The 25,460-nt window shown below is 53.1% G+C and overlaps 1 protein-coding gene and 3 non-coding genes across 4 annotated transcripts; all 4 read right to left on the minus strand.

Moving 5' to 3' along the window:
* Window positions 1-17,378: 17,378 nt before the first annotated feature.
* Window positions 17,379-20,218, minus strand: LOC109749948 (large ribosomal subunit protein uL22z). Its single transcript, XM_020308882.4, has 7 exons — window positions 20,079-20,218; window positions 19,938-19,974; window positions 19,787-19,827; window positions 18,067-18,297; window positions 17,882-17,984; window positions 17,724-17,791; window positions 17,379-17,613 (listed from the first exon to the last, which is right to left on the minus strand). Exons 1-7 carry the CDS (start codon window positions 20,169-20,171, stop codon window positions 17,584-17,586), a joined length of 603 nt encoding a protein of 200 aa, XP_020164471.1. The 5' UTR covers window positions 20,172-20,218; the 3' UTR covers window positions 17,379-17,583.
* Window positions 18,499-18,637, minus strand: LOC120965751 (small nucleolar RNA snoR74). The gene has a single exon (XR_005758775.1). It is a non-coding gene; the product is annotated as a small nucleolar RNA snoR74 (small nucleolar RNA).
* On the minus strand, window positions 18,743-18,883 carry LOC120965749 (small nucleolar RNA snoR74). Its single transcript, XR_005758773.1, has one exon. It is a non-coding gene; the product is annotated as a small nucleolar RNA snoR74 (small nucleolar RNA).
* LOC120965750 (small nucleolar RNA snoR74) lies at window positions 19,038-19,176 on the minus strand. Its single transcript, XR_005758774.1, has one exon. It is a non-coding gene; the product is annotated as a small nucleolar RNA snoR74 (small nucleolar RNA).
* Window positions 20,219-25,460: the final 5,242 nt, after the last annotated feature.

Here is a 25,460-nt window from a genome sequence, read left to right on the forward strand (position 1 = left end):
ACCTGATAACGAAACTTGCTATGTTTACATGCTTGCCATCATATCTTCTGGTCCTTTTTGGCTTATGGTCAGTAAGGGACTTTTGTCATATGCATTTAGTAGAACACTTCCATGCCTTGTTTTGCTATGTTAAGTTCCTGTAGCATATTGATTTCGTGCTCTGAACATTGCTACCTGATGCTGTTTTCTGCCATGTCCAGTTTTTCACCGTCTGTGAACCTGTTATCTTTTGCACTTTTGCCATGCTTGTTTGAGTTTGATATGTTGTGATCTAGCCGTAGCTCAGTGTTCATCTTTTGTCAAGCATCTCCTGTAAATTACTGTTATATGCTTTGTTGCTATGTTGGAGTGTTGTAGCATTGTTGCTTGTTGCATTTTAAGTGCTATCATGCTGTTTATCGCAGATTCGCGTCATTCTTGTTTTGCTTGCCATTTGCGAACCGTGCATCCGATTCCGGTGATCTTTATATCGATTTCGACCGAAATCATATCATCTTTCAAGTGGCATGCTTGGTTTGCTAAGTTACTGCCTTGTTCATCATTTTCCTTCCGGAGCACGCATATGCATCGCATATCATATCTTGCATATCATACATGTTTTGCATCATGTTGCTTGTGCATTTCTCGTGGTTGATTGTGGTTCCGTTTGTTTGTGTTCTTGTCTTGGATAGAGCAGGGAGACGAGTTCGTGTACGAGGAACCTTTTGAGTACGCTTATGAGGATCAAGCTCTCGACAACTCTGAGAACCTTGCAGGCAAGATGACCACCCCTCGAAATCACTTCTATCTTTGCTTTGCTAGTTGTTCGCTCTATTGCCATGCTACGCTACCTATCACTTGCTATATCATGTCTCCCATATTGCCATGTCAGCCTCTAACCATCCTCTCCTAGCAAACCGTTGACTGGCTAAGTTACCGCTTTTGCTCAGCCCCTCTTATAGCGTTGCTAGTTGCAGGTGAAGTTGAAGTTTGTTCCATGTTGGAACATGGATATGTTGGGATATCACAATATCTCTTATTTAATTAATGCATCTATATATTTGGTAAAGGGTGGAAGGCTCGTCCTTATGCCTGGTGTTTTGTTCCACTCTTGCCGCCCTAGTTACTGTTATACCGGGATTATGTTCCTTGAGTTTGCGTTCCTTACGCGGTCGGGTGATTTATGGGACCCCCTTGACAGTTCGCCTTGAATAAAACTCCTCCGGCAAGTCCCAACCTTGGTTTTACCATTTGCCACCTAAGCCTTTTCCCCCGGGTTTTCGCGAGCCCGAGGGTCATCTTATTTTAACCCCCCCGGGCCAGTGCTCCTTCGAGTGTTGGTCCAAACTGAGTAGACTGCGGGGCCCCCTCTTGGAAACTCGAGGTCTGGTTTTACTCATAGGATGTCTCATCCAGTGTGCCCTGAGAACGAGATATGTGCAGCTCCTATCGGGATTTGTCGGCACATTCGGGTGGCTTTGCTGGTCTTGTTTTACCTTTGTCGAAATGTCTTGTAAACCGGGATTCCGAGACTGATCGGGTCTTTCCGGGAGAAGGTTTATCCTTCGTTGACCGTGAGAGCTTATGATGGGCTAAGTTGGGACACCCCTGCAGGGTAATATCTTTCGAAAGCCGTGCCCGCGGTTATGAGGCAGATGGGAATTTGTTAATGTCCGGTTGTAGAGAACTTGTCACTTGACCCAATTAAAATACATCAACTGCGTGTGTAGCCGTGATGGTCTCTTCTCGGCGGAGTGCGGGAAGTGAACACGGCCTGAGTTATGAATGACGTAAGTAGGTGTTCAGGACCACTTCTTGGTCATTGCTAGATGACGACCGTTCCGTTGCTTCTCTTCTCACTCTCATTTGCGCAAGTTAGCCACCATATATGCCTTGCCGCTGCAGCTCCGCCTCATTACACCATTCTTCCCTATAAGCTTAAATAGTCTTGATCTCGCGGGTGTGAGATTGCTGAGTCCTCGTGACTCACAGATTCTACCAAAACAGTTGCAGGTGCCGACGATGCCAGTGCAGATGATGGGGTCGATCTCAAGTGGGAGTTCGACGAGGAACATGGTCGTTACTATGTGTCTTTTCCTGATGATCAGTAGTGGAGCCCAGTTGGGACGTTCGGGGATCTAGCATTTGGGGTTGTCTTATTTTCATCTGGATTTTGACCGTAGTCGGTCTATATGTTTGTATTTTGGATGATGTATGAATAATATTTATGTATTGTGTGAAGTGGCGACTGTAAGCCAACTCTTTATCCCATTCTTGTTCATTACATGGGATTGTGTGAAGATGACCCTTCTTGCGACAAAACCACTATGCGGTTATGCCTCTAAGTCATGCCTCGACACGTGGGAGATATAGCCGCATCGTGGGCGTAACACCCTGGCTCTTCGAAAAATTATCAGGCCATTCGAGCCTTCAAGCATACAAAGCAGAGGGCCGCCTTCCCCCGGCCGGCTATCCCCAGGACCGACTACCAGAAGGCGACCCGGCCTCAGAAACCTTCCCCAAGAAAGATACGAGATGGCCGACTCTAGGAAGCCGGCCCCAAGAGGACCGACTCCCAGAAGTCGGCCATGAAGAAAGCCGACTCCCAGAAGCCGGCCAAGACTGCACCCACCAAGACTGTATCCACATAACGGTGATAAGACAGGGCGTGGCCGCAGTAGAGCCCACTACCCCCGAATCCTGAAGCAGGCATGGCCACAGGGCGCCGTACGGGCCAGCCATCTCCCGTCCGGCGCGGCACTGTAGCCATGTTGACCTTGATGTCACCCACGACAGGCGCCAGTACGGCCCGCGGGCGGCGGGCCCCTTTAGCCAGAGAGACACTCGAAGGCGGCCCGGCCTCCCCTAGTCGGCCAGGGGCGTGGCCGGCTCCCAATAGCAGGCTGCCTCCCTCCCTCGAAACATGTGCCTCATTAAGGAGACAAGACGAGGTAAGGCTACAGTGAGAGCCCACAAGGCGGCGGCACTGTAGCCACGCTTACCTCGACAAAGCCCTCGTCATCAGAGGCGAGGCAACAGTAACCAGCCGCCGACAAGGCCCCCAAGCGGTGGGACCGGCCTGTCGGCCAAGAGGCCGGCAGCCGGCGGGACCCACCAGTCGGCGGGCCCCAATGGCCGGCGGAGAAGCCGGCGAGCACAGACACTGACGACTGGGACCCGCGTCCAGACGGATTACCATTGTACCCCGGGGGGTAGGCCTATATAAACCCCCCGGGACACCCATGCAAAGGGTTGATCTCATAGAGTTTCAGACACCACATAGAGGGAAAAGGAGAGCTAGCCTTGCCCTTCTTCTTCCTCTAGCCAAACAGCTCGAGGAGCACTTGTAGCTACTTGTATTGATCTAGTGATCATGCGGAGACCCCGCAGAGCAGGACTAGGGGTGTTATCTCCACGGAGAGCCCCGAACCTGGGTAAGATCCGCCGGCGTGCATGTCTTCGCCTCATCCCGTTTCCAGGCACCGGTGATGTCTTACTGGCTCCCACAATGATAAGCCACCCGTTGGCATATGTCGCACCTACCACCCGACATTTGGCGCCCACCGTGGGGCCAGGTCCACCATCGTCCGGAGACCTGTTCTGGACGGGAACCCTTTTTCTCCCCCGCGAGCGTAGCCAGCCTGCTACGCACGATGGCGCTTGCCTTGACGCGCTGCAAGGCGTCGACGACGCCTGCGCGGCGAGCTGCCTCGCCGACCTTCTTGGCGAGACTCGCATCTCTGACGAGCCCGCGTCCGACGCGGGCACAGACTACCCCGAGAGCCGCCTCGTCAGCCTCCTCGACCAGCTTCACGTCTCCAGCGAGCTTGCTGTGGACCTGGAGTCGGTCGGCTCCACCGACCCAATGCTTGTCGACTCCGACACGGCATCGCTCGACGCCTACCCCTCCGACGTGGTAGACTTCGACGACCCTCTCCCTCGAGCCGACAGGGGCAGCAGCGTTGTCACTGAGGTGCTGGTCATCAGCCACGGTGCCGACTCGGGCGAGAACGCCCACGACGCCCTACAAGCGGCGATGCATGACTTGTCCGCCCCCATCCCGGCCGACGCCGACGCCGAGACTCTGGAGGCACGCCGCCTCGCCCTCATCGCGGAGGGCCAGAAGATAGCCTCCATGAGACGCCTCACTGAGGCTCACCAGCGCGAAGTCGAACGCGCCGCCTTTGGCACGCCGCCTCATGGCGGGCCGAGCCGAGCCGGCCTCATCAAGAAGCGCGGCGCGGCCATCGCCAGCATGCTGGGGGCAGACCGCCCAGTCTACGCCACACCGCTCGAGAATCTGCGAGCCGCTCAGGCGGCCGCAGAACAGCTGAACGGGCTGGGGGCTGATGAGCTCCCCTACATGACAAGGCGCATCCAGCAGCTGATCGACGCGGCCGCAGAACGACATGAAGCCGGCGCCCGCGCTGAGAGTCCTCCCCCACGCCGAGAACACGCCGCGACATCCCGGTCGCCGACTGCGAGCGGCGCCCGCAAGGAAAGACAAGGAGCCGGCTGCTAGCCGTAGCCGGACTCGAATCACCATCGAGCGCGACGCAGAAGGCCGCCCTCGAGCGGTGGAGCGCCAGGGCAATCCGCCTCCTCCCCCGCCTCGTGGGGAGAGATATCCCACCCCGCCGCCTGTCACGCATCCGACTCTCGGTGGCCGACTAGGCCACCGCGAAGGAGTCGGCGAGAAAGACGCCCGCCACCGGATCGATCGCCTAGCACGATCCCTGGCGCTAGACGAAAAAGACGATGTCGGCCCGCCTTGCTTTGGCCCCCGCATCCGCGACGAGCCCTTCCCCAAAGGGTTCTCGCTCCCCAGAGACACGCCCAAGTACGACGGCTCCGTGAAGCCAGAAGATTGGCTGATCGACTACTCTACCGCTGTCAGCATAGCGAATGGCAACAGGCGCGTAGCCGTGAAGTACGTCCCTCTCATGCTGCAAGGCATAGCACGCACCTGGCTAAACAGCCTCAAGCCCTACAGCGTCAACAGCTGGCTGGACTTCACAGAAGTCTTCGTCCGCAACTTCACCAGCACGTACAAGCGGCCTCCAAAGCCCCGCCAGCTCTCCTTGTGCGTCCAAGGGCCCAGCGAATCGACTCGCGACTACCTCACGCGGTGGGCCGAGCTCCGCAACTCCTGCGAGGGGGTGCACGAGGTTCAAGCCATCGAATACTTCACCGCCGGGTGCCGAGAGGGCACCCTCCTTAAGCATCGACTCCTCTGCGACGAGCCGGCTACCCTCGACGAGCTGCTGGTCATAGCAGACAAGTACGCCACGGCCGACTCCTCGATGAAGACCGAGCTCCGAGTGGACGCCTCTGGGAAGGTGCTCGCTCCGGCTCCCAAGACGCCGGCTGGTGACTCCAACCGACGCCGCTACCAGAACGACCACAAGCGCAAGGCCCCTATGCCGCCTTCCACCAGTCGGCAGGTGGCCACTGTCGAAGACGAGTAGCCCGAAGAGCGGCCAGCTCTCAAGAAGAAGGGCGGCAGGGCGGCTTGGCAACCGGCCTTCTCCTACGAGCAGACTCTCGATGCCCCCTGCAAGTTTCACAGTGGCGCGAAGCCGTCCAACCACACGACCCGGAAGTGCCACTGGCTCACACGGATCTCCAAGGGCGAGGGGCTGGTGCCGCCTCCGCCTCCCGGCCCGCCGCCTCCCGCCCCCCGGCAGCCGGCTGCTCGACCAGCAGTCGGAGCCATTCAGGATGAATTCCCAGATGAGCAAGCCGCCTACGTCGTCTTCACGAGCCAGGTTGAAGACAAGCGCAGCCGGCGCCGACAGCACGAAGAGGTCAACGCGGTCGCCTCCAGCAACCCCGAGTTCATGCATTGGTCTGAAAGGCCTATCAGCTGGAGCCGGGACGATCACCCAGAGGTGATGCCGTCTCCTGGCTCCTACGCGCTGGTGTTGAACGTCACCCTCGCGATGGAGAGGCGAGCTGCCCGATTCTCCCGCGTACTGATTGATGGCGGAAGCAGTATCAACATACTGTACCGCGACACCATGGAGAAGTTGAACCTCAAGGCGAAGCAGCTCATGCCAAGCCGGACCGTGTTCCATGGCATCGTACCCGGACTGTCCTGTTCCCCAATCGGCAAGATCAAGATGGATGTTCTCTTCGGAGACAAGGATCACTTTCGCCGAGAAGCAATCTGGTTTGAGGTAGTGGACCTAGAGAGCCCTTACCACGCCTTGCTTGGCCGACCTGCCCTGGCCAAGTTCATGGTTGTGCCCCACTACGCCTACCTCAAGATGAAGATGCCGAGCTCAAAGGGGATCATCACTGTAGCCGGCGACTACAAGAAGTCCATCGAGTGCGCTGCAGCCAGCAGCCGACTGGCCGAGTCCCTCGTGGTGGCAGAAGAGAAGAAGATGCTGGAGCGAGTTGTGGCCATGGCCGGCAAGCAGCCGGCCCTGTCCCCCGACCCCAAGGAACATGATGCGCAGAGCTCCTTCCAGCCGGCCAAGGAGACGAAGAAGATACCTCTAGACCCAGAGAACCCGGAGAGGTTTACTGTCATTGGAGCAAACCTGGACAGTAAATAGGAAGGTGAGCTCGCCGACTTCCTCCGTGAGAATCAAGACATCTTTGCATGGTCCCCAAACGACATGCCGGGTGTTCCGAAGGATTTCGCCGAGCACAAGTTACACGTCCGAGCGGACGCGAAGCCAGTCAAGCAGCCTCTCCGCCAACTGTCGGAGGAGAAGAGAAGAATCGTAGGAGAAGATATAGCCCGGCTCCTGGCCGCCGGCTTCATTATGGAAGTGTTTTTCCCAAAGTGGCTTGCCAACCCGGTCTTGGTGTTGAAGAACAACAACAAATGGCGTATGTGTATAGACTACACTAGCCTCAACAAAGCCTGCCCCAAAGATCCGTTTGCCCTACCACGGATTGATCAAGTGATAGACTCCACAGCCGGATGCGAGCTGTTGAGTTTCTTGGATGCCTACTCAGGATACCACCAGATCAAGTTGGACCCAGCTGACCGCCTGAAGACCGCCTTCATCACACCCTTCGGAGCTTTCTGTTACCTGACTATGACATTCGGCCTGAGGAATGCCGGTGCCACTTTTCAGCGTTGCATGCAGAAATGCCTCCTCAAGCAACTCGGCAGAAATGCCCACGTCTACGTAGACGATATTGTGGTGAAGACGGAGAAGCGCGGTACCCTGCTGGAAGACCTCAAAGAAACATTTGCCAACTTGCGCCGATTCCAGATCAAGCTCAACCCCGAGAAATGTGTGTTCGGAGTACCAGCCGGCCAGCTTCTAGGCTTTTTGGTCTCCGAACGCGGCATTGAGTGCAACCCTGTGAAGATCAAGGCCATTGAGAGAATGGAGATTCCCACCAAGTTGCGAGACGTTCAGAAGTTCACCGGGTGCCTGGCCTCCCTAAACCGCTTTATCAGCCGGCTAGGGGAGAAGGCTCTCCCCCTGTACCGGCTCATGAAGAAATCCACTCACTTCGAGTGGAACGACCAAGCAGACCAAGCCTTCCATGAGTTGAAGAAGATGCTGACCACTCCACCTGTCCTGGCGGCGCCGACTGAGAAGGAGCCCATGCTCCTCTACATTGTCGCGACTAGCCGAGTGGTCAGTACAGACATCGTGGTCCAGCGCCCAGAAGAAGGCCGAGCCAAGTTAGTCCAGAGGCCGGTATATTATTTAAGCGAAGTACTGTCCACCTCAAAGCAAAACTACCCGCACTACCAGAAGATGTGCTATGGAGTGTACTTCGCCGCCAAGAAGCTGAAGCCCTACTTTCAAGAGCATCCCATCACGGTCGTATGCACCGCCCCGCTTGCCGAGATCATAGGCAGCCGCGATGCATCCGGCCGGGTGGCTAAGTGGGCCATTGCGCTGGCTCCTTACACAATATTCTACCAGCCCCGCACCGCCATCAAGTCCCAAGCATTGGCCGACTTCCTTGTCGACTGGGCCGAGACCCAGTACCTACCGCCGGCTCCCGACTCCACCCATTGGCGGATGCACTTCGACGGGTCCAAGATGCGCACCGGCTTGGGAGCCGGCATCGTCCTCACCTCTCCCAAAGGCGACAAGCTCAGATACACACTGCAAATCCATTTTGCCGCCTCCAACAACGTGGCTGAGTACGAGGCGCTCATACACGGGCTCCGGCTTGCCAAAGAGCTCGGCATACGCCGGATCCTGTGTTATGGCGACTCAGACTTGGTGGTCCAGCAGTCATCTGGCGACTGGGACGCCAAGGATGCAAACATGGCGAGCTATCGATTCCTCGTCCAGCAGATCAGTGGATACTTTGAAGGGTGTGAGTTCCTTCACGTGCCACGGGCCGACAACGACCAAGCAGATGCCCTGGCACGGATTGGCTCCACCCGACAGGCTATACCAACCGGTGTCTCTCTCTAGCGCCTCCTCAAACCGTCTATCAAGCCGTCTCCAGAATCGGACTCTATCTTCGTACCGCCCGCCCCTGATGCAGCCGGATCCGACTGGAGGAACCCAGCAGGCGGCTCAGGGACCTCACAAGCGGCCCGGGGACTGCCGTAGTCGCACCCAGCTCGGGGACTTCAGAACCCGGCCCGGGGACTGCAGCAGTCGGCCCGGGGACTGCAGCGACAAAAGAAGCGGTGGCCGACTCCAACTCTCCACCATCCAACCCACCCACCCGGGTCACAGTGGTCGTACTGACAGTAGAAGAAGTCACAACTCCATCATGGGCCCAGCCCATCCTCAACTTCCTAGTCAACAGAGAGCTGCCGATTGATGAGATCTCGGCAAGACTAGTGCAACGCCGAGCCGGAGCATACGCAATAATAAACAGAGAACTTGTCAAGCGTAGCGTCACTGGAGTCTTCCAGCGCTGCGTCGAGCCAGACAAGGGCGTAGCAATCCTCAAGGATATCCACCAAGGAGAATGCGGCCACCACGCAGCCTCAAGATCACTTGTGGCCAAAGCTTTCCGCCATGGTTTCTTCTGGCCGACTGCTTTGGAAGATGCCAAGGAATTAGTCAAATGCTGCAAAGGATGCCAAGTCTTCAGTTCCAAGCAACACCTGCCGGCTTCTGCACTCAAAACCATCCCCCTCACCTGGCCCTTTGCCGTTTGGGGGCTGGACATGGTGGGCCCATTCAAGACAGCCCGCGGCGGCATGACACATCTGCTTGTCGCCGTGGACAAATTTACCAAGTGGATCAAAGCGAAGCCAATCAAGAAGCTGAACGGGCCGACTGCCGTGACATTCATCGCCGACATCACTACTCGGTATGGTGTGCCACACAGCATCATCACCGACAACGGCACAAATTTTGCCAAGGGAGCACTGGCACGTTTTTGCGCGACACAGGGCATCCGACTGGACTTAGCGTCCGTTGCCCACCCGCAGTCAAACGGCCAAGTCGAGCGAGCAAACGGCCTCATCCTCTCCGGCATCAAGCCCCGACTGGTCGTACCACTGGAGCGTTCGGCCGGCTGCTGGCTCGATGAGCTGCCGGCTGTCCTCTGGAGTCTGCGTACTACCCCAAACAAGTCAACCGGCTTCACTCCTTTCTTCCTTGTATATGGTGCTGAGGCTGTCATCCCAACTGACATCGAGTTCGACTCGCCTCGGGTCACCATGTACACGGAGGCGGAGGCCAAGGAAGCACGAGAAGACGGCGTCGACCTGCTGGAAGAAGGCCGGCTGTTAGCACTCAGCCGGTCCGCCATCTACTAGCAGGGTTTGCGCCGTTACCACAACCGGAAGGTCAAGCCAAGATCCTTCTAAGAGGGCGACCTTGTGCTCCGGCTGATCCAGCGAACAGCCGGCCAGCACAAGCTCTCGGCCCCTTGGGAAGGCCCTTTCATCGTCAGCAAGGCACTAGGCAACGACTCCTACTACCTGATCGACGCACAGAAGCCAAGAGCGCGCAAGAGGGATGATTCCGGCAAGGAGTCGGAACGACCATGGAATGCCAACCTCCTGAGAAGATTTTACAGTTGAAAGCAGTATGTATCATGCTACCTTTTTTGTATTAAGTACGAGACAAACGGGCCCCCCGAGGCGCACTCGGGGACTGCCCTCCTTTATCTATGAATGACGAGTGTCATACTCATGAATGTATTAGTACACTTGATTTTCTATCTGGCACCGGGTTCGACTATTCGGCCCGGGGACTGGCCGCCTTAAGTTATATTAAAAGTTCTACCTGAAGTCAGACAAGTAGTGTGACCAGCACCCGAGCCCTCTCTTGTTGAAAGTCGCAGCTCGAAGAACCGACTGTCCGACTGGCAAGAGCCAAAGGCATAAAGGATGCCCACACGAAAAACGGCTAAGGACTAACGAACTTATATAACACAAGCCGGCCTCCAACCATGCCTTCCGGCTGTCAAAACAGCCGGCTGGCCGGCCTCCCAGTCACTTCGCTACAATCCAACAAAGCTAGAGTACTTGCCCTCCCAACTGGCCAAGCACTTCTCCAGCCACAGACTGCAGAGCAGCTGTCCGGCTGAGAAGGCGACAACCAAGGGAGGGCGGCAAAGGAAACAGCCGAAGGACGACAAGCAAAGAACAAGGGAAAGCCAAACGCATGCATAATTATATTTACACATAAGGCCTCCAACAGGCCGGCAGTCAATATAGTTCGAATACACCCCAGTGGGTGGAATTGTGCAAACTTCACAAAATACTGTTCCAAGAGTAATAAAACAGGAAAGAAGAGGCAGCAAATTAGACTAAGGGCGCAGCAGGGGAGCCGGGCTGGTCGATGGAGACGGTGGCACCGGCTGGAGGAGTGGCCGGCTGGCGAGTCTCGGCTTGATCATCGCCGGCTGCAGGCGGTGCGCTCGCACGTGCCTTGTTGCTGGAGGCACGGTCAAGCTGAGGCTGACCGGCCGCTCCACCATCTCGCGCGGCGTCTTCACCCTCCTCCTCCTCCTCCTCGCCCTCGTCGCTGGAGTCGATCTCCTCTGCCGAGTCCTCGCCATCTGCTGGGTTCAGCCCGAACCACTCCTCCGGCTGGGCAACGCCGTTGTCGTCGACCTCAGGAGCAAAGGCGCTGGTGTCGGTGTAGTCGGCGATCGCCGAGGCTCGCTGGATGATAGCCGGCCGCACCAGCTCCAGCTTCGTGTCGGCCTCCTGCCGCCAGGTGGCCAGCTGGTCTAAACTCAGCTCGGGATACCATGCCTTGACGAACTCCAGCGCCGGACCGAGCCGCAGAAGCCTTCCAAGCCTCGAAGCGGTCGGCCGCCACGTCCAGCCAGTCGGCAGTCCGACTGGGGGTGCGGGGAATCACCTCACCGGGCCAGAGAGCGGCCAGCACCTGCGCCCCAACACACTGAAGCCGGCGGAGCATGCGGTGAGCTGGCTGGAGGCGGGCTTGAATCGCCAAGAGTTGTTCCTCCAGCGATCAGCGAGCGTTCGGTGCGATCGTGGCGCCAGCCTGCCTTTGCGCCTCGCGGTGGGCCTCGACGACCTGGTTGGCGGCAGTAGAGTAGCCAAGGGAGTACTCTGCGCAAGAAAGAAGAGAAAAAACATCAAGTCAGAAAATGAACCAAGCGACAAGTGGCAAGCAAGGGACGAAGAAGAGGGCGGCCTACCGTCAACCAAGTCTTCAATCTGGCCGTAGCCGTTGATCAACGACTGCCTCGCCTCGGCCCAGCTTGCCGCCTCTGTCTCATATTCAGCTTGAAGGGCGGCATCGCTGTCCTGCACCGCCTTCAGGGCCGCCTTGTGGCTCTCCTCCTGGTCGGCCAGCCTCTTGGCCAGGCGGTCACGCTCCTGGGCCAAGGCGTCAAACTCGGCCTCCTTAGCGCGAAGGGCGGCCTGAGTCGCACCCAGCTGCTCCCTCAGTTTGGCGTTGGCCGCTGCAGGCATGGCAGAGAAGAAAGAAGCAATAAGGAAGAAGTCGTCAAGAAAGATCCGACCCGACTGCTCAGCAGTTGGCCCGAATCTCGGGGACTACACCCAGTGGGTGCGCTGACGCGCCCCCACATGAGAAAAAAGATGAAGCACTTACCCCGGATCTCAGATAGATCAGCATTCTTCTGGGTCAGCTCCCGAGCCTGGGAGTTGAAGGCAGCCGCGCGGAGGTTGTGGTAGTCCTGCAAGTCAGGCAGAGAAGCGAACGAGAACAAGATAGTAAACAAAGCCCGCTAAGAAGTTCCAAGCCGCCTGCTCAGCAGCCGACTCAGAACTCGGGGACTACACCCAGTGGGTGCGCTGACGCGCCCCCATGGAAGAAACCAAGATCAAAAAAGCAAAAACGGGAAGACTAACCCGAATGGCCGCTCGCGTCGCAAGGAACTCGTCATTGTCTTTCCTCAGCACCGCAGCCTGGGACTGAAGCCGGTTCCGGACTTCCTGCGCCGCCACGTTCATCACGGCCGTCCCTCCACCCGGCGTCCACCCCGAGCTGGCGCTGGCCGCCTCCACGTCCCGGGCCGACGAGCCGGAGCCCGCGGCCTTCTGCGGGTCCGAAGTGGCCTTCCCCGCGCGCTGGCCCGATGGTGACTGGACCACCAGGTCCGTCCTCGCAGCCGGCTCGCCCCCAGCCGGTTGCGCCGGCGGCGCGTTAGGCCGGCTGCCTTGGGCCGCCCCAGTCGGCGAGGACGGTGCCGCCTCCCTCTTCGTGACGACGACGTCGTCCCCTTCCCTCTCCAGCCCCGGCAGATCGCCGCCGGCTTCCTCCAGCGGGGGCTCCGTGACCTCGGGCGCCACGACACGCGGAGGGGTGACAAGCAAGGCCCCCTCCGCTGTCGCCGCGGCCGCAGCCTCCACTTGGGCCTTGGCCGCCGCGTCGGCACGCGCCTTCGCCGACTCCTCCTCCTCCTGTGCCGCCTTGGCGGCAGCCGCCCTCAGCTCCTCCGCCTCCCGCTCCTCCCGCGCCTCCCGCGCATTTCGCTCCGTCGCCACCTGAAGCTCGGCGCGGGGGTCCACACGGCGGGTGCTCCCGGATCCTCCCGGCGATCCAACCACGGAGGCGGCAGCAACCCGCTCAAGAGAAAGCAGAGCCCTGATTTTTGAGAAAGGGCAAGGATTCAGAAATCAACAAGAAAAGAAGAAAGAGTATGCAAAAGAATATACGCTTACGCCGACACCGTCTGCGGCTGCTTCACCGCCTTGCGGAAGCGGGCCGCCTTCGCGGCCGCCTCATCCCGCCTGGTCGCCGCCGCCCCGCCCTTGGGTTTCTTCGGCCGACTGCCGAACAAGCCCGACGCGGCCCGGCGCTTCTGCCCGTCGCCCCGAGCAGGCGGCGCGGCGGAGGAACCCGTGCCATGGCCGGACGCCGGCTGGCGGCGCGGGACGATTTCCGCCTCGTCGTCATCCGGCCAGTCGTCGAAGCTGACTCCAAGCCCGGAGCCGCCAGCTTCGCCGCCACCCGCCTCGGTGTTTTTGTCCATGGCAGCCGCCCCCAAGTCGTGGTCCTCCAGGTCATGCTCCGCCCGGTCGGGGAGAAATCGGCGATCCGCCTCCAACCCGGACGCAGGTCGAAGGAGAGGGCTCTGCCAAGACGTGCCGACTGGTCAGAGTCGGCCAAGAAAAACTCGGCGACAAAACTAAGAAAAGAAAGGGTAAAGAGAGCATAGGCGTGCACGGGAGTATGGCTCCTTGCCAAACCGCCACTCTGTGGAGAGCTGGCAGTTCGCAAGATAATTCACCATATGAGCCACCTCGTCGTGCGGCATATCCTTGGTGCACATCCGACTCGGATCGAGTTGGCCGCTCATCTGGCAGATCAGGTGAGGGCGGCTTTGAAGTGGAAGCACCCGGCGCGCGACGAAGGCGGCCAGCAAGTCGGACCTAGTCAGGCCCTCCGACTGGATCATCACCCGGAGTCGGGCGACGGCCACGGCTCCAGCCTGCGACAGCGTCACGGCCCGATAGGACCACTGGGGCCGCCTCCCAGCCGGCGGGCCGGCTACGTAAGCAGGCAAGTTGACGTAGTCGCCTTGCGGGGCGACGTTCTTCGCGTAGAAATACGACTTCTGCCAGAGCTTCACCGACTGGATCAGCGTGATGACGGGGAAGGGGTTGTCGGCCGCCAGCCTCCGCATCACGATGAAGGCGCCGCTCTGAGCCGGCACGCCCTGCATACGGGTGCCAAGCTTAGATTGGAAGAACTCCCCCCAGAGCTCGAGGGTAGGGAGAACGCCAAGAAAGCCTTCGCACAGGGTGACGAAGGCGGACAGCAGCACCACCGTGTTCGGAGTGAGGTGGTGCGGCTGGAGTTGATAGAAGTTGAGGAAGGAGCGGAAGAAAGCGCTCGCCGGCAGGCCGAGGCCGCGCAGGAAGTGCGAGCGGAAGACTACCCGCTCGCCTTCCTCCGGCGCCGGCGTGATCTCCTTCTCCGGCGCGAGACGGACCTGCACCTGGTCCTTGCCGGGCAACCACCGCGTCTTGCGGAGGAAGTCGATGTGGTCCATATGGACGAGGGAGTCGTCCCAGTCCCCGCCGTACTGCATGGTGGCGAGAAGCTAACGAGGAAGAGTGCGACGGCGGAGAAAGCACAGCCCTGCGACGGCAAAGCCGCGGGGCGGAGTGAAGATTGGTGGGACGGCGCGGCGGCGAGGCGCTGCTGCGAGGGAAAGCAGGAGGAAGAAGATGGCGGAGAAGAGAGGAGCGTGCGAGCGTTTGCCGCTTCCCCTCCCCCCCCCCTACTTATAGCCTCATGTGGCGAAGCCGAGGAGGCGAGGCGTGGGGAGGAACGTGGGATTAACTGCGCCCACTCCCCCACGTCCCGCGATTATTACGCCCTAACGGCGTGCGGAAACCGCCGCCGGAAGACGTGCGGACAGTTCTGGGCCACAGAGGGATCCGTGCCTGGGCCTAGGCGTAGGAGTGGTGGGCCCTCGGCCTGCGGCGACGTCCTGTCGCGCGTGTGGGTTGGCAGGCTTTTTTCAGCCGGAGGAGGCCACGTGGTTCGCGGCGGCGAGTGGCCGGCCCGCAGCCCGGCGCACACGACAACAGACTCCCGCCTTCCGACTTTAGAAATTTCGCCAAGACGGCGCGCCCAACCGAAGCCGGCTCCTAGCTGCTGGCTCGTCAAGATAAGAAGCTGACCGAGCTTCTTGACCTCCTCTCAGCCTCGAAGCCCAACCAGCTTCGGGGACTACTGTCGGAGTAAATGGCCATGGGTAGCCTAACCGACTCCCCCTGACTCTTCGAAAAATTATCAGGCCATTCGAGCCTTCAAGCATACAAAGCATAGGGCCGCCTTCCCCCGGCCGGCTATCCCCAGGACCGACTACCAAAAGGCGACCCGGCCTCAGAAACCTTCCCCAAGAAAGATACGACATGGCCGACTCCAGGAAGCCGGCCCCAAGAGGACCGACTCCCAGAAGCCGGCCATGAAGAAAGCCGACTCCCAGAAGCCGGCCAAGACTGCACCCACCAAGACTGTATCCACATAACGGTGATAAGACAGGGTGTGGCCGCAGTACAGCCCACTACCCCCGAATCCCGAAGCAGGCATGGCCACAGGGCACCGTACGGGCCAGCCATCTCCCGTCCAACGCGGCACTGTAGCCATGTTGACCTCGATATCACCCACGACAGGCGCCAGTACGGCCCGCGGGCGGCGGACCCCTTTAGCCAGAGAGACACTCGAAGGCGGCCCGGCCTCCCCTAGTCGGCCAGGGGCGTGGCCGGCTCCCAATAGCCGGCTGCCTCCCTCCCTCGAAACATGTGCCTCATTAAGGAGACAAGACGAGGTAAGGCTACAGTGAGAGCCCGCAAGGCGGCGGCACTGTAGCCACGCTTACCTCGACAAAGTCCTCGTCATCAGAGGCGAGGCAACAGTAACCAGCCGCCGACAAGGCCCCCAAGCGGTGGGGCCGGCCTGTTGGCCAAGAGGCCGGTGGGACCCACCAGTCGGCGGGCCCCAATGGCCGGCGGAGAAGCCGGCGAGCACAGACACTGACGACTAGGACCCGCATCCAGCCGGATTACCATTGTACCCCTGTGGGGTAGGCCTATATAAACCCCCCGGGACACCCATGCAAAGGGTTGATCTCATAGAGTTTCAGACACCACATAGAGAGGAAAGGAGAACTAGCCTTGCCCTTCTTCTTCCTCCAGCCAAACAGCTCGAGGAGCACTTGTAGCTACTTGTATTGATCTAGTGATCATACAGAGACCCCGCAGAGCAGGACTAGGGGTGTTATCTCCACAGAGAGCCCCGAACCTGGGTAAGATCCGCCGGCGTGCATGTCTTCGCCTCATCCCGTTTCCAGGCACCGGCGATGTCTTACTGGCTCCCACAATGATAAGCCACCCGTTGGCATATGTCGCACCTACCACCCGACAAAACTAGTAGTTTTATGCTATTTACTCATACTTCTCTCCATCGGCGACGGTTGCTATTTCTGGTGCGCTGGTCCTCTAGGGCCTTCGCACGATGACTTTCTGATTTTCTACCGCAACAAGTTTGGCCCGGCTCCGGTGAGGGGCGGGCGATGAAGGCGGCGTACCTTCGTCTCACTCCAGCACTTGTAGTCGTCGCAAGGAGATCTATGGACATAAATGCAATTTTAGCTCACATGTTTTCGTTGCAATCTCTCTTTATTCTAAGACTGGCTCCTAGTGAAGCATCTATGTTATGCATGGCGAAGTCATCCACCCAATGACATCTCAAGTTAGCTTAGCCGGTAGATGCCTATTATGGGTTTATCATCATGCCCAAGGGGGCGTCAGAAACATTTGGCTATGCCCGCAATGATAATTTCATCGACAATGTAGTTGCCAAAGGTGCATGTTGTCTTCCCGTGGTAAATTTGTGAACCTTTTGCTAACAATATGCTCTCATCATTTTTGCTTGATGAAAAACAATATTTAGTTCAGCTCTAAGAGGCTTGATTGCACCTCTTAATCAAGTTCCATGACAGAAAAAAAGGAAGGCAAATGATAGCTCCTAGCCGTCATCCGTCTCAACAACTGTCAAATGCACATCATCACAGCCTTTGCTCGTCCTGATCCCCATCTACGCCTTCCCTCCCGTAACACCCGCAGTTCCATCCGCAAACACCCGTTCGCAGCTCACAACACTGCCATGTCGCCTACAAATCCTATTACCCGCCCTCACAATGTCGGCGAGCAGGCCGGCCCTTTCAAGATCAGATTGCAATAATGGCTGTTGTTGTGACCACGCCTTAGTTTGAGGTCCTGCGTTGCAGCACCGACGCCCCGTTCTTCAGGGCCATATTGATGGTGTGTGCGCTTGTCATTGCCAGCAGCCTGGCAGTCGGAACTAGCCATCTATGGAGGGATGCGTTATGTTCGTCAAGGACATCGCAAAGTTGAAAATAGTATAACGGGCGCTTAAAATCTTGGATGTGGGCGATTCTTTACAAGGAATTTATGTGTTTCATCAACTAAGTTACATACTGATGCGGGACAGCATAACGTAGGGATCAAACAGTAATAGCAAAGGAAAACTCATGCGATGAAAAATATTCCAAAACACAACCAGATTGAATCCAGTACATGAGACATCATCAAAGGTTTCACAAAGTATGAGCTAGCAGTATTTAGACGACAGATAACAGGCCAAAATTTCCACTCAGCCAAACCAGATGCTACAAGCTGCTCTAACGAATAGGGGGATAGGTTATGTAGAGCTTCCTTCTCTAGGCCTTCCTGGCGATCTGGGACTCAGCCTGCACGAACAAAGATCAAAACACCTATTAGGATAGCTCAAAACAGCATATACAACAAGAGCATCACAAACATAGAAATAGCAGCTGAGATAAATGCAAAGAATGCCGACCTCCTTCTTCACCGGCTCTTCCTTCTCCGACAAGATCAGCTCGATGTGGCAAGGGTTGGACATGTAGGCTGCAGCAAGGTAGTCGGAGCTATGAGCAATCTTCAAAAATTGCTTCAAACGTTACTACTAAGATGAAGCGAGTGTTTCAACAAACTTACGGTTGATGCGTCCATGGGCACGGTAGGTCCGGCGCCGCTGCTTCTGGGCCTGGTTCACTTGGATGTGTGAAATGTAGAGAGCATCGACATCAAGACCTTTCACCTGTAGAGCAGATACTGGGGTTATAAAAATGGAAAGGTAACATGGAATTGAAAACTACAGCAGTCACGGTAAGATAATGGACCTCAGCATTGCTCTCTGCGTTCTTAAGAAGATCCAGAACGAACTTAGCAGACTTGGCAGGCCAGCGTCCCTGACCATTTGGCTGGCGGTTCTTAACCTGGGCTGTACGCCCAACACCACGGCAGTACCTCCGGAAGGGGATAGCTTGCTTGTGTGCCAACACATCCTCAAGGTACCTCTTGGCTTTGTTCAATGACATCTTCCTCAGGGCAAACGCTGTTTCCCTCGTGTTCTGCAAATTTAAAAATCCAGGTTGGAAAATCAACACTTGCGTAAATCAGATCACACACCAAACAGCAAGTTTCTAAAAGTGAGCTCGGGAAAAAGATCTACAAAGCTGAACATAACTAACCAAGACTACCCTAGATTGTACTCCTGAAAACACAAAAAGCATCACATCCCACATTGAAGCAGAAAACAGAAGTCTGAATAGCAATGCGCCATCGTTTATTGAACCAATAGACATAAAACACATAGTACTGTGTCCAATGGTTCACCCAAGAACAATGATCATAATGTTCCTAAAGCTTACGGGGACACTGCTTGTAAAGAGCAAAGCATCCTGCTTTTTTTACTTTAGGGTCACAACAAAAGAAGCAGCTCCAAACAACAGCAGGTCACTCATTAGCTCAAAACAGTGAAAGTTACCAGTCAACAACAAAATTTTATAACATTACCAATGTGTCTTCGTTTACTGAACCAATAGACATAAAACACAAAGTACTGTGTCCATTGGTTCACCCAATAACAATGACAATGTGATCTTCCTAAAGTTTACGGGGACACTGCTTATAGAGAGCAAAGCATCCTGCTTTTTTACTTTAGGGTGATACCAATAGAAGATCAAGAACTACAACTGACTAACAATCAGAACAAAACTGTATCCATAACATAGCAAAAGTGAACATTTGTTGTGGCATATATTCAACAACAAACCCAACATTTAACAGTGAAGAGAATATAATTGACATAAAATGTGTCATCATTTACTGAACCAATAGACATAAAACACAAAGTACTGTGTCCACTGGTTCACCCAAAAACAATGAAAATGATATTCCTAGAGATTACGGGGACACTGCTTATTGAAAGCACAGCATCCTGCTTTTTTTCTTTAGGATGCAAATGAAAGAAGCTCCAGCACTATATGCAACTAAGCTCAATACAAATAAATAAGATTTTCTAAATTTGGATACGCCAGAAGAAGATTTCCACCGAGAAAAACTGAGAGTGCTAACTACCACAGAAACTGCACTTGTATTCGAGTTTCAGATGATTACATTTTCCTGAGTCTAGAGGACACTGTTTAACTCATAAACAAACACCCTGCTTAAGAGACTTGTCACTTAAAAAAACTGTATCAGGTGGTACATTAGAGGAACTGATACTATCAATCACTAGCTAGTTCATTACATACCAAACAATGGGATTATGGGAATTCGTGACTGCAGCCAAATCAGTTAGATTGTTCTTCAAACTAAACTTTAACTACAACCCATAAGCTTATTGCCCAAAATATGTACAAGAACTAACGCGCTAAAGGTACCACTACAACAGATAAATGCACACCACATGGGTTAACAGCTAATCCTCTGAAGATAGGCTTCCAATCTTTAAGTTGACAAAAAGGGGAGTGACAAAACAGTAGCATAATCTACGAGCAAGCCATTCACTGCAAGATCCGTTGAAAAGCGTTATCGGAATTAGACTCGGGAGCTCACCTTGAAATGCACACGCAGGTCCCGGCCCATGGCCTTGGCGGCTGCAAGAATCAAGGGGAAATGCACACATGAGTAATCAGCAGATCTGCGGAAATCATCATACGACACGGCGAAAACAAATCCATCCGTCTCCTCAAGCAAGGGAACTTACACTTGGTGGGATTGGCGGGATCCGTTGAGTACTTCACCTGGAAACCATGAACGACAAACGAAACACACTGAGTCAGAGCAAAGCCAAGGAACATAGACGCTGGGGAGACGGCCGTGAGAGGGAGGGAGAGAGAGAACGAACCATGGCTGCGGCGGCGCGGTAGACAAGGCAGCGGCGGCGGCGAGAGCGAGGGGTTGGGAAGGTTGGGGGAAGCGGCCATTTATATAGGAGCATCGAGACCTAGAAGCAAAACCCTATCGGACTTCGAATGGGCCAACCTGTGGTCGCGGGGTCTAAAGGGTCGAGTATGAAGCCCAGTTACAAACAGTAGTCTGAAGCCCAGCCCAGTGACCAGACCAGCAGACCCAGATCGGTTGTCCTCTTCTTCTTCTTTTTTCCTTTTTTCGTGTGCAATTCAGAGGGCTTTATTCAGAAAATGCATCTATATCTGTACCAATATAAAAATACCTTAAGTGGCAGATCCTACTAATCTCGTCCATCAAACCAGGTCAATCCAAAGACTAAACTGCTCCAATGACTAGCGCACAACATATTTAGCGTGTAACTAATATCATACCAAATATAGCACTAATCACGTTGATAGGTTTTGACGAACTTTGTTTTTCACAAAATAACGAAGAAAAAAAACGAGTAGGGAGCACCTTTTTCCCTTTCCGAGAGGCACGACCGTGCCACTCGTGAAAGCAAATCCACGTCTCCACGAGAAGTAAATCCATGTCTATTCCGAAAGGAAAAAAATGCGATTTTTTTCTTTTCCGAGAGGCATGGTCGTGCCTCTCGCGGAAGCAAATTTGTTTCTCTCATAGCAGGAAAAACGCCTTTTTTTCCTTTCTGTGAAGGCACGACTGTGCCTACGCGTAAGCAAATTCGTGCATCTCATGGTAGGAAAAAACATGTTTTTTTTGTGAGAGGAAGGGTTGTGCCTCTCGTGTAAGAAAATATGTGCCTCCATAAGAAGTAAATTTGTGCCTCTCGTGGAAGGAGAAAAAAAATGTATTTTTTCTTTTTCGAGAGGGACGGTCTGCGGAAGCAAATCCGTGCCTCCACTAGAAGTAAATCTGTGCCTCTCGTGGAATAGGAAAAAAAGGAAAACGCGTCTTTTTTCCTTTTGCGAGAGGCACAGCCGTGCCTCTCATGTAAGCAAATCTGTGCCCCACGAGCAGTAAATCTATGCCTCCCATGAAAATGAGGGGAAAATGCGTTTTCCGCGTTATTTTTTTATTTTTATGTCCAAAACATAAGAAAAGCCAGAGAAAACAAGAAAAAAAAACATCTAAAAGCTGAAAAGCGCGTATATAAAAATAATAAAATAAAATTTCGAGGAAGCGCCCAGAGCGTGACACATGGTGGTGGCTTAGAGTGTACCACTTCCTAGCTCACCCCAAGTGACCTTTGCGGAGGCTCTCGAAGGAGTACTCCTTCGTTAGTTGTCGGTTACATCTTTCTTTCGCAATAGACATGGATTTACATCCTAAAGATCCACGGTGACCATACTACGCAACCCCCCCCCCACCCCGGGCGGCCAGTTACATCTTTCTTTTCTCTTTCCATTAATCTTTTAGAAAAACCGCCTGGCCGTGACTCGAATTCTAGACCTCTAAGCAGCGCATGCAATTGTAACCATCACAACACATTACATGTTGTGATATTTCTACATCAATTTACTTCTTTAATAAAGCTAACAAATGTTGTGCTTTCTTTGTGTCTTTTTTTGTATATGTTTTTTGGCCGGTTTTTTCTTCTAGCGTTTTTCTTTTTCCCTTTCTCTTTCTTTTTCATTTTATTTTTCTTTCTTAAAATTCGTGTTATGATTTCTCAAAAATTGTGAACTTTATTTAAATTCGTGAACTTTTTTCATTTTTATGAACTTTTTTGCAAACTTGATTAACTTTTTAACAAATTTGATGGATTTTTTTTCAATTTTATCTGAACTATTTTTTGCAAAATTGATGAACTTCTTTCAAATGAACTCTTTCAATGTTTGACGAACCATTTCCTTTTTTCAAATTCAATGAACTTTTTCTAATCCGATGTAATTTTTATCAAAATTGATGAACTTATTTTAAAATCGATGACTTTGTTTTTCAAAATCGATAAAAATTTCAAATTGGATGAACTTCTTCAAATCAATGAACTTTTTTGAAGTTTTGTGAACTTTTTTGAATTCATGAACCTTTTTGTGATTCTTTCTTTTTCGCAAAAGCCAACAGTTGACCGGTCAACTAGTCATCCAGCCAACCAGCTGGAGCGAGCGACCCGTTCAACTTCGCTGCGATCGATCTAAGTTTAGTTGGGCCAGCGTTGAGAACGCCAGTTAGGAGCTCCCCTCGCTATAGGCAAGACATAGGTGTGCTCCGGTTTAAGTGTGACCGAGAACTTGCTAATTCTCTGTCAACTAAAGCCCTGTTCGGAGTCCCTCCACTCCGCCGCTCCACTCCGGGAGCAGGGTGGAGCTGCAGTTAAACAGTACGGAGCTGCAGTCCATCCACTCTGCAGCTCCTCGTATTTTGAGGAGCTGGTGGGTTGCCGAACACTGCCTTAAGAAGTGCCAAATTAGTTTTTCTTTTTGTGCATAGCATACCAGCAGAAGCTATAGTGTTGGGTGTCTTCTTTTGGCCTACCGAGTTTTATATCGTGGAGACCTTCGCCCCGCTCGGGTAGATGTGTCCAGTCATTGTACGCAAATGTCGTTCCATCCAAAGCCAGCTTAGGGCATCACAAATCATCAAAACGTCTGTAAATGTTTGGATCGGACAATCCGCGTACTTTTAGACCTTCAACGCAAGTCATCAAATGTTCATAAAATAGTCCGGACATCTGAAATCTTACAAACAGTCCTCAAACAATGCAAGCTTTGGGAAAGTTCCGAAGTTCGCTTGGTCCACTCTCGGTTCGATCACTCCCCCCACAACCCAAGTTTTTCGCGCATCTCTTTATTTTCTTGGTTCGCATGACCCACTGTCAGTCATAACCCCAATCCGAATTTAAGGAACACGGTTGAATGACTAGTGTGTCCATGACCACGTCGCTGACATTTGGTGATATCTATTAGATGATCCACGTTAAAGATGCTCTTGCAGCAATCACTTGAAGACATCATATATTCAGTTAATCACTTGAGGACAGCATGTATGCGATTAACGATTAACGAGACCCAATTGCTATGCTATGCATGCAAAACGGCAACTATGCTTGGGAACTTGTTAAACTGTCATGTTCTTTCCACACAGCAGCGGTAGCGCGGCTTTGGCCTGGTCCTCTACGTGTCGGGGCTTTTTTCGTGTTTTGACCCTTTTTCCTACCACCAGGGGCTCGGCGGTAGGATTGTGTAGCCTAGCGTCAGGGCCTTCGGCGGTAGGAAACTAAACCACGTCAGCTGCCTAAACGGTCGTCGTCCCCCTCCGTCCCACCCTACCGTCGCTGGTCCTGGCGGTAGCTTGTCTTATCCTACCGCCACGGGCCCCGGCGGTAGGGTCTGGACAGTTATACGCCCGCGGGCCGGCCGCCCCACCCCCATCTCCCCCCACCCAGCCGCCGAAGAACAGAGAGTTCTTCTCTCTCGCCCCCTCTCTCATCTCCTCCACCCCTTCCTCGGATCTTCTTCGTTTCTTCACCGTTTTTGCGGATCGAGATGGCCCCGAAACGAGAAAGGTAAGATCCTCCTATCCCTCCAACTAGTTTTAGTCAAATAGCTTCCGATTAGTCGCATTATTTGATTGAAATCACCCCTATTTTTGAACTGGATTTAAATCTTTTGTACCCTAGGGTTGTTTTTGGTTGATTCTAGATGTTCTATTGTGTTGGATCTGAACTCTAATCTAGTTGGAATGGTAGTGTGAAGATTAAACCTTGTTCATATTTTGTGAAGGAATTTTTTTATATGATGCATGTTGATATGCTATGATGCATGATGTATAGTGGATGGTGTTTGAGGAAAATATGCCTAAGATGATCCCTAGTTCATGTTTTTTGTTTTTGAAAAAAATATGATATGATGCATGTTGGATGGTTAACTCGTATGTGTGTTTTGCTATGATGCATGTTAATATGATGTGATGCATGATGTATAGTGGATGTTGTTGGAGAAATTTATATGAATGAATTAATCATGTGTACGCTATATTTTTTTGGATGTGATGAACCTTGGTGATGCATCTCAACCATTTGAACCTTGGTGATTGCATCTTGATATGTATTTGCTTATTTTTGAACCACATGATGAACCCTAGTTCATGTTCATGTTTAAAAAAATCTTCATATGCTTATTGTATGATTGAACTCATAGGTTTTTTTGGATGTGATGAACCTTTGTGATGCATCTCACCCATATGAACCTTTGGGATGAATCTATATGTTTCCTAGTTCATGATGAACCCTAGTTTATGTAAAAAAAATCTTGTTATGCTTGTTGAAGGAATGAACTCATATGCTATTGGAAGGAATGAACTACATGATGTGATGAACCTTTGTGATCAACCATATGCATAAAAATTGTACAAAATGAATGAATAATGTTAAAACAATCTTATGCAAAATGAATGAATGAATATGAGAATCATGTTTACAAATGAATGAATAAAAATTGTACAAATGCGTGTTCAATTATGCTTATGCTTATATTTATGCAATTTTTTAGGAGGCCACCTCTTGCGGACGACATCGACACAAAGTATACCATGCTTGACCCTACGTTCGACAAGGGTCATCGTGCCCGTTTCATTGAGAATGGAGTGGTAAATACCATTCTTAAACCAAATCTTTCGAATTGATGAAAACAAGTTGCTTTCTTCATTTTGACAGATGCTCCCACCACTGCGGATGAGGGGTCACAAGACGACCGTTAAGACGGAGTACGACAAGCGGTACACACCGTTCTACAAGAGAGCCCGACTGTTGGGTTTCGTCCTGCAGTTCAAGCGTAAGCCGCCGACGCTCGTTGCTACCTCTTGAGCACTGCGTTGGTTTTCCCTTGAAGATGAAAGAGTGATGCAGCAAAGTAGCGTAAGTATTTCCCTCAGTTTTTGAGAACCAAGGTATCAATCCAGTAGGAGGCCACGCCCAAGTCCCTCGCACCTACACAAACAAATAAAAACCTCGCAACCAACGCAATAAAGGGGTTGTCAATCCCTTCACGGTCACTTACGAAAGTGAGATCTGATAAGTATGATAAGATAATATTTTTGGTATTTTTATAATAAAGATGCAAAGTAAAATAAAAGGCAATAAAAATAGCTAAGTGTTGGAAGATTAATATGATGGAAAATAGACCCGGGGGCCATAGGTTTCACTACTGGCTTATCTCAAGAGCATAAGTATTACGGTGGGTGAACAAATTACTGTCGAGCAATTGATAGAATTGAGCATAGTTATGAAAATATCTAGGTATGATCATGTATATAGGCATCACGTCCGTGAAAAGTAGACCGACTCCTGCCTGCATCTACTACTATTACTCCACACATCGACCGCTATCCAGCATGCATCTAGAGGATTAAGTTCATA

This window comes from Aegilops tauschii, chromosome 5, assembly GCF_002575655.3.
Source record: "Aegilops tauschii subsp. strangulata cultivar AL8/78 chromosome 5, Aet v6.0, whole genome shotgun sequence".
In the NCBI taxonomy this organism is placed as follows: Eukaryota; Viridiplantae; Streptophyta; class Magnoliopsida; order Poales; family Poaceae; genus Aegilops; species Aegilops tauschii.

Bases quoted from the DNA above. Each gene is read 5' to 3' on its own strand.
- LOC109749948 (XM_020308882.4), bottom strand. From the start codon at position 20,171: ATGCTCCTATATAAATGGCCGCTTCCCCCAACCTTCCCAACCCCTCGC. The intron at 19,975-20,078 runs GTTCGTTCTCTC...CATGGTTTCCAG, and splicing joins ACCGCGCCGCCGCAGCCATG to GTGAAGTACTCAACGGATCC. The intron at 17,985-18,066 runs GTCCATTATCTT...TCTGCTCTACAG, and splicing joins ACGCAGAGAGCAATGCTGAG to GTGAAAGGTCTTGATGTCGA.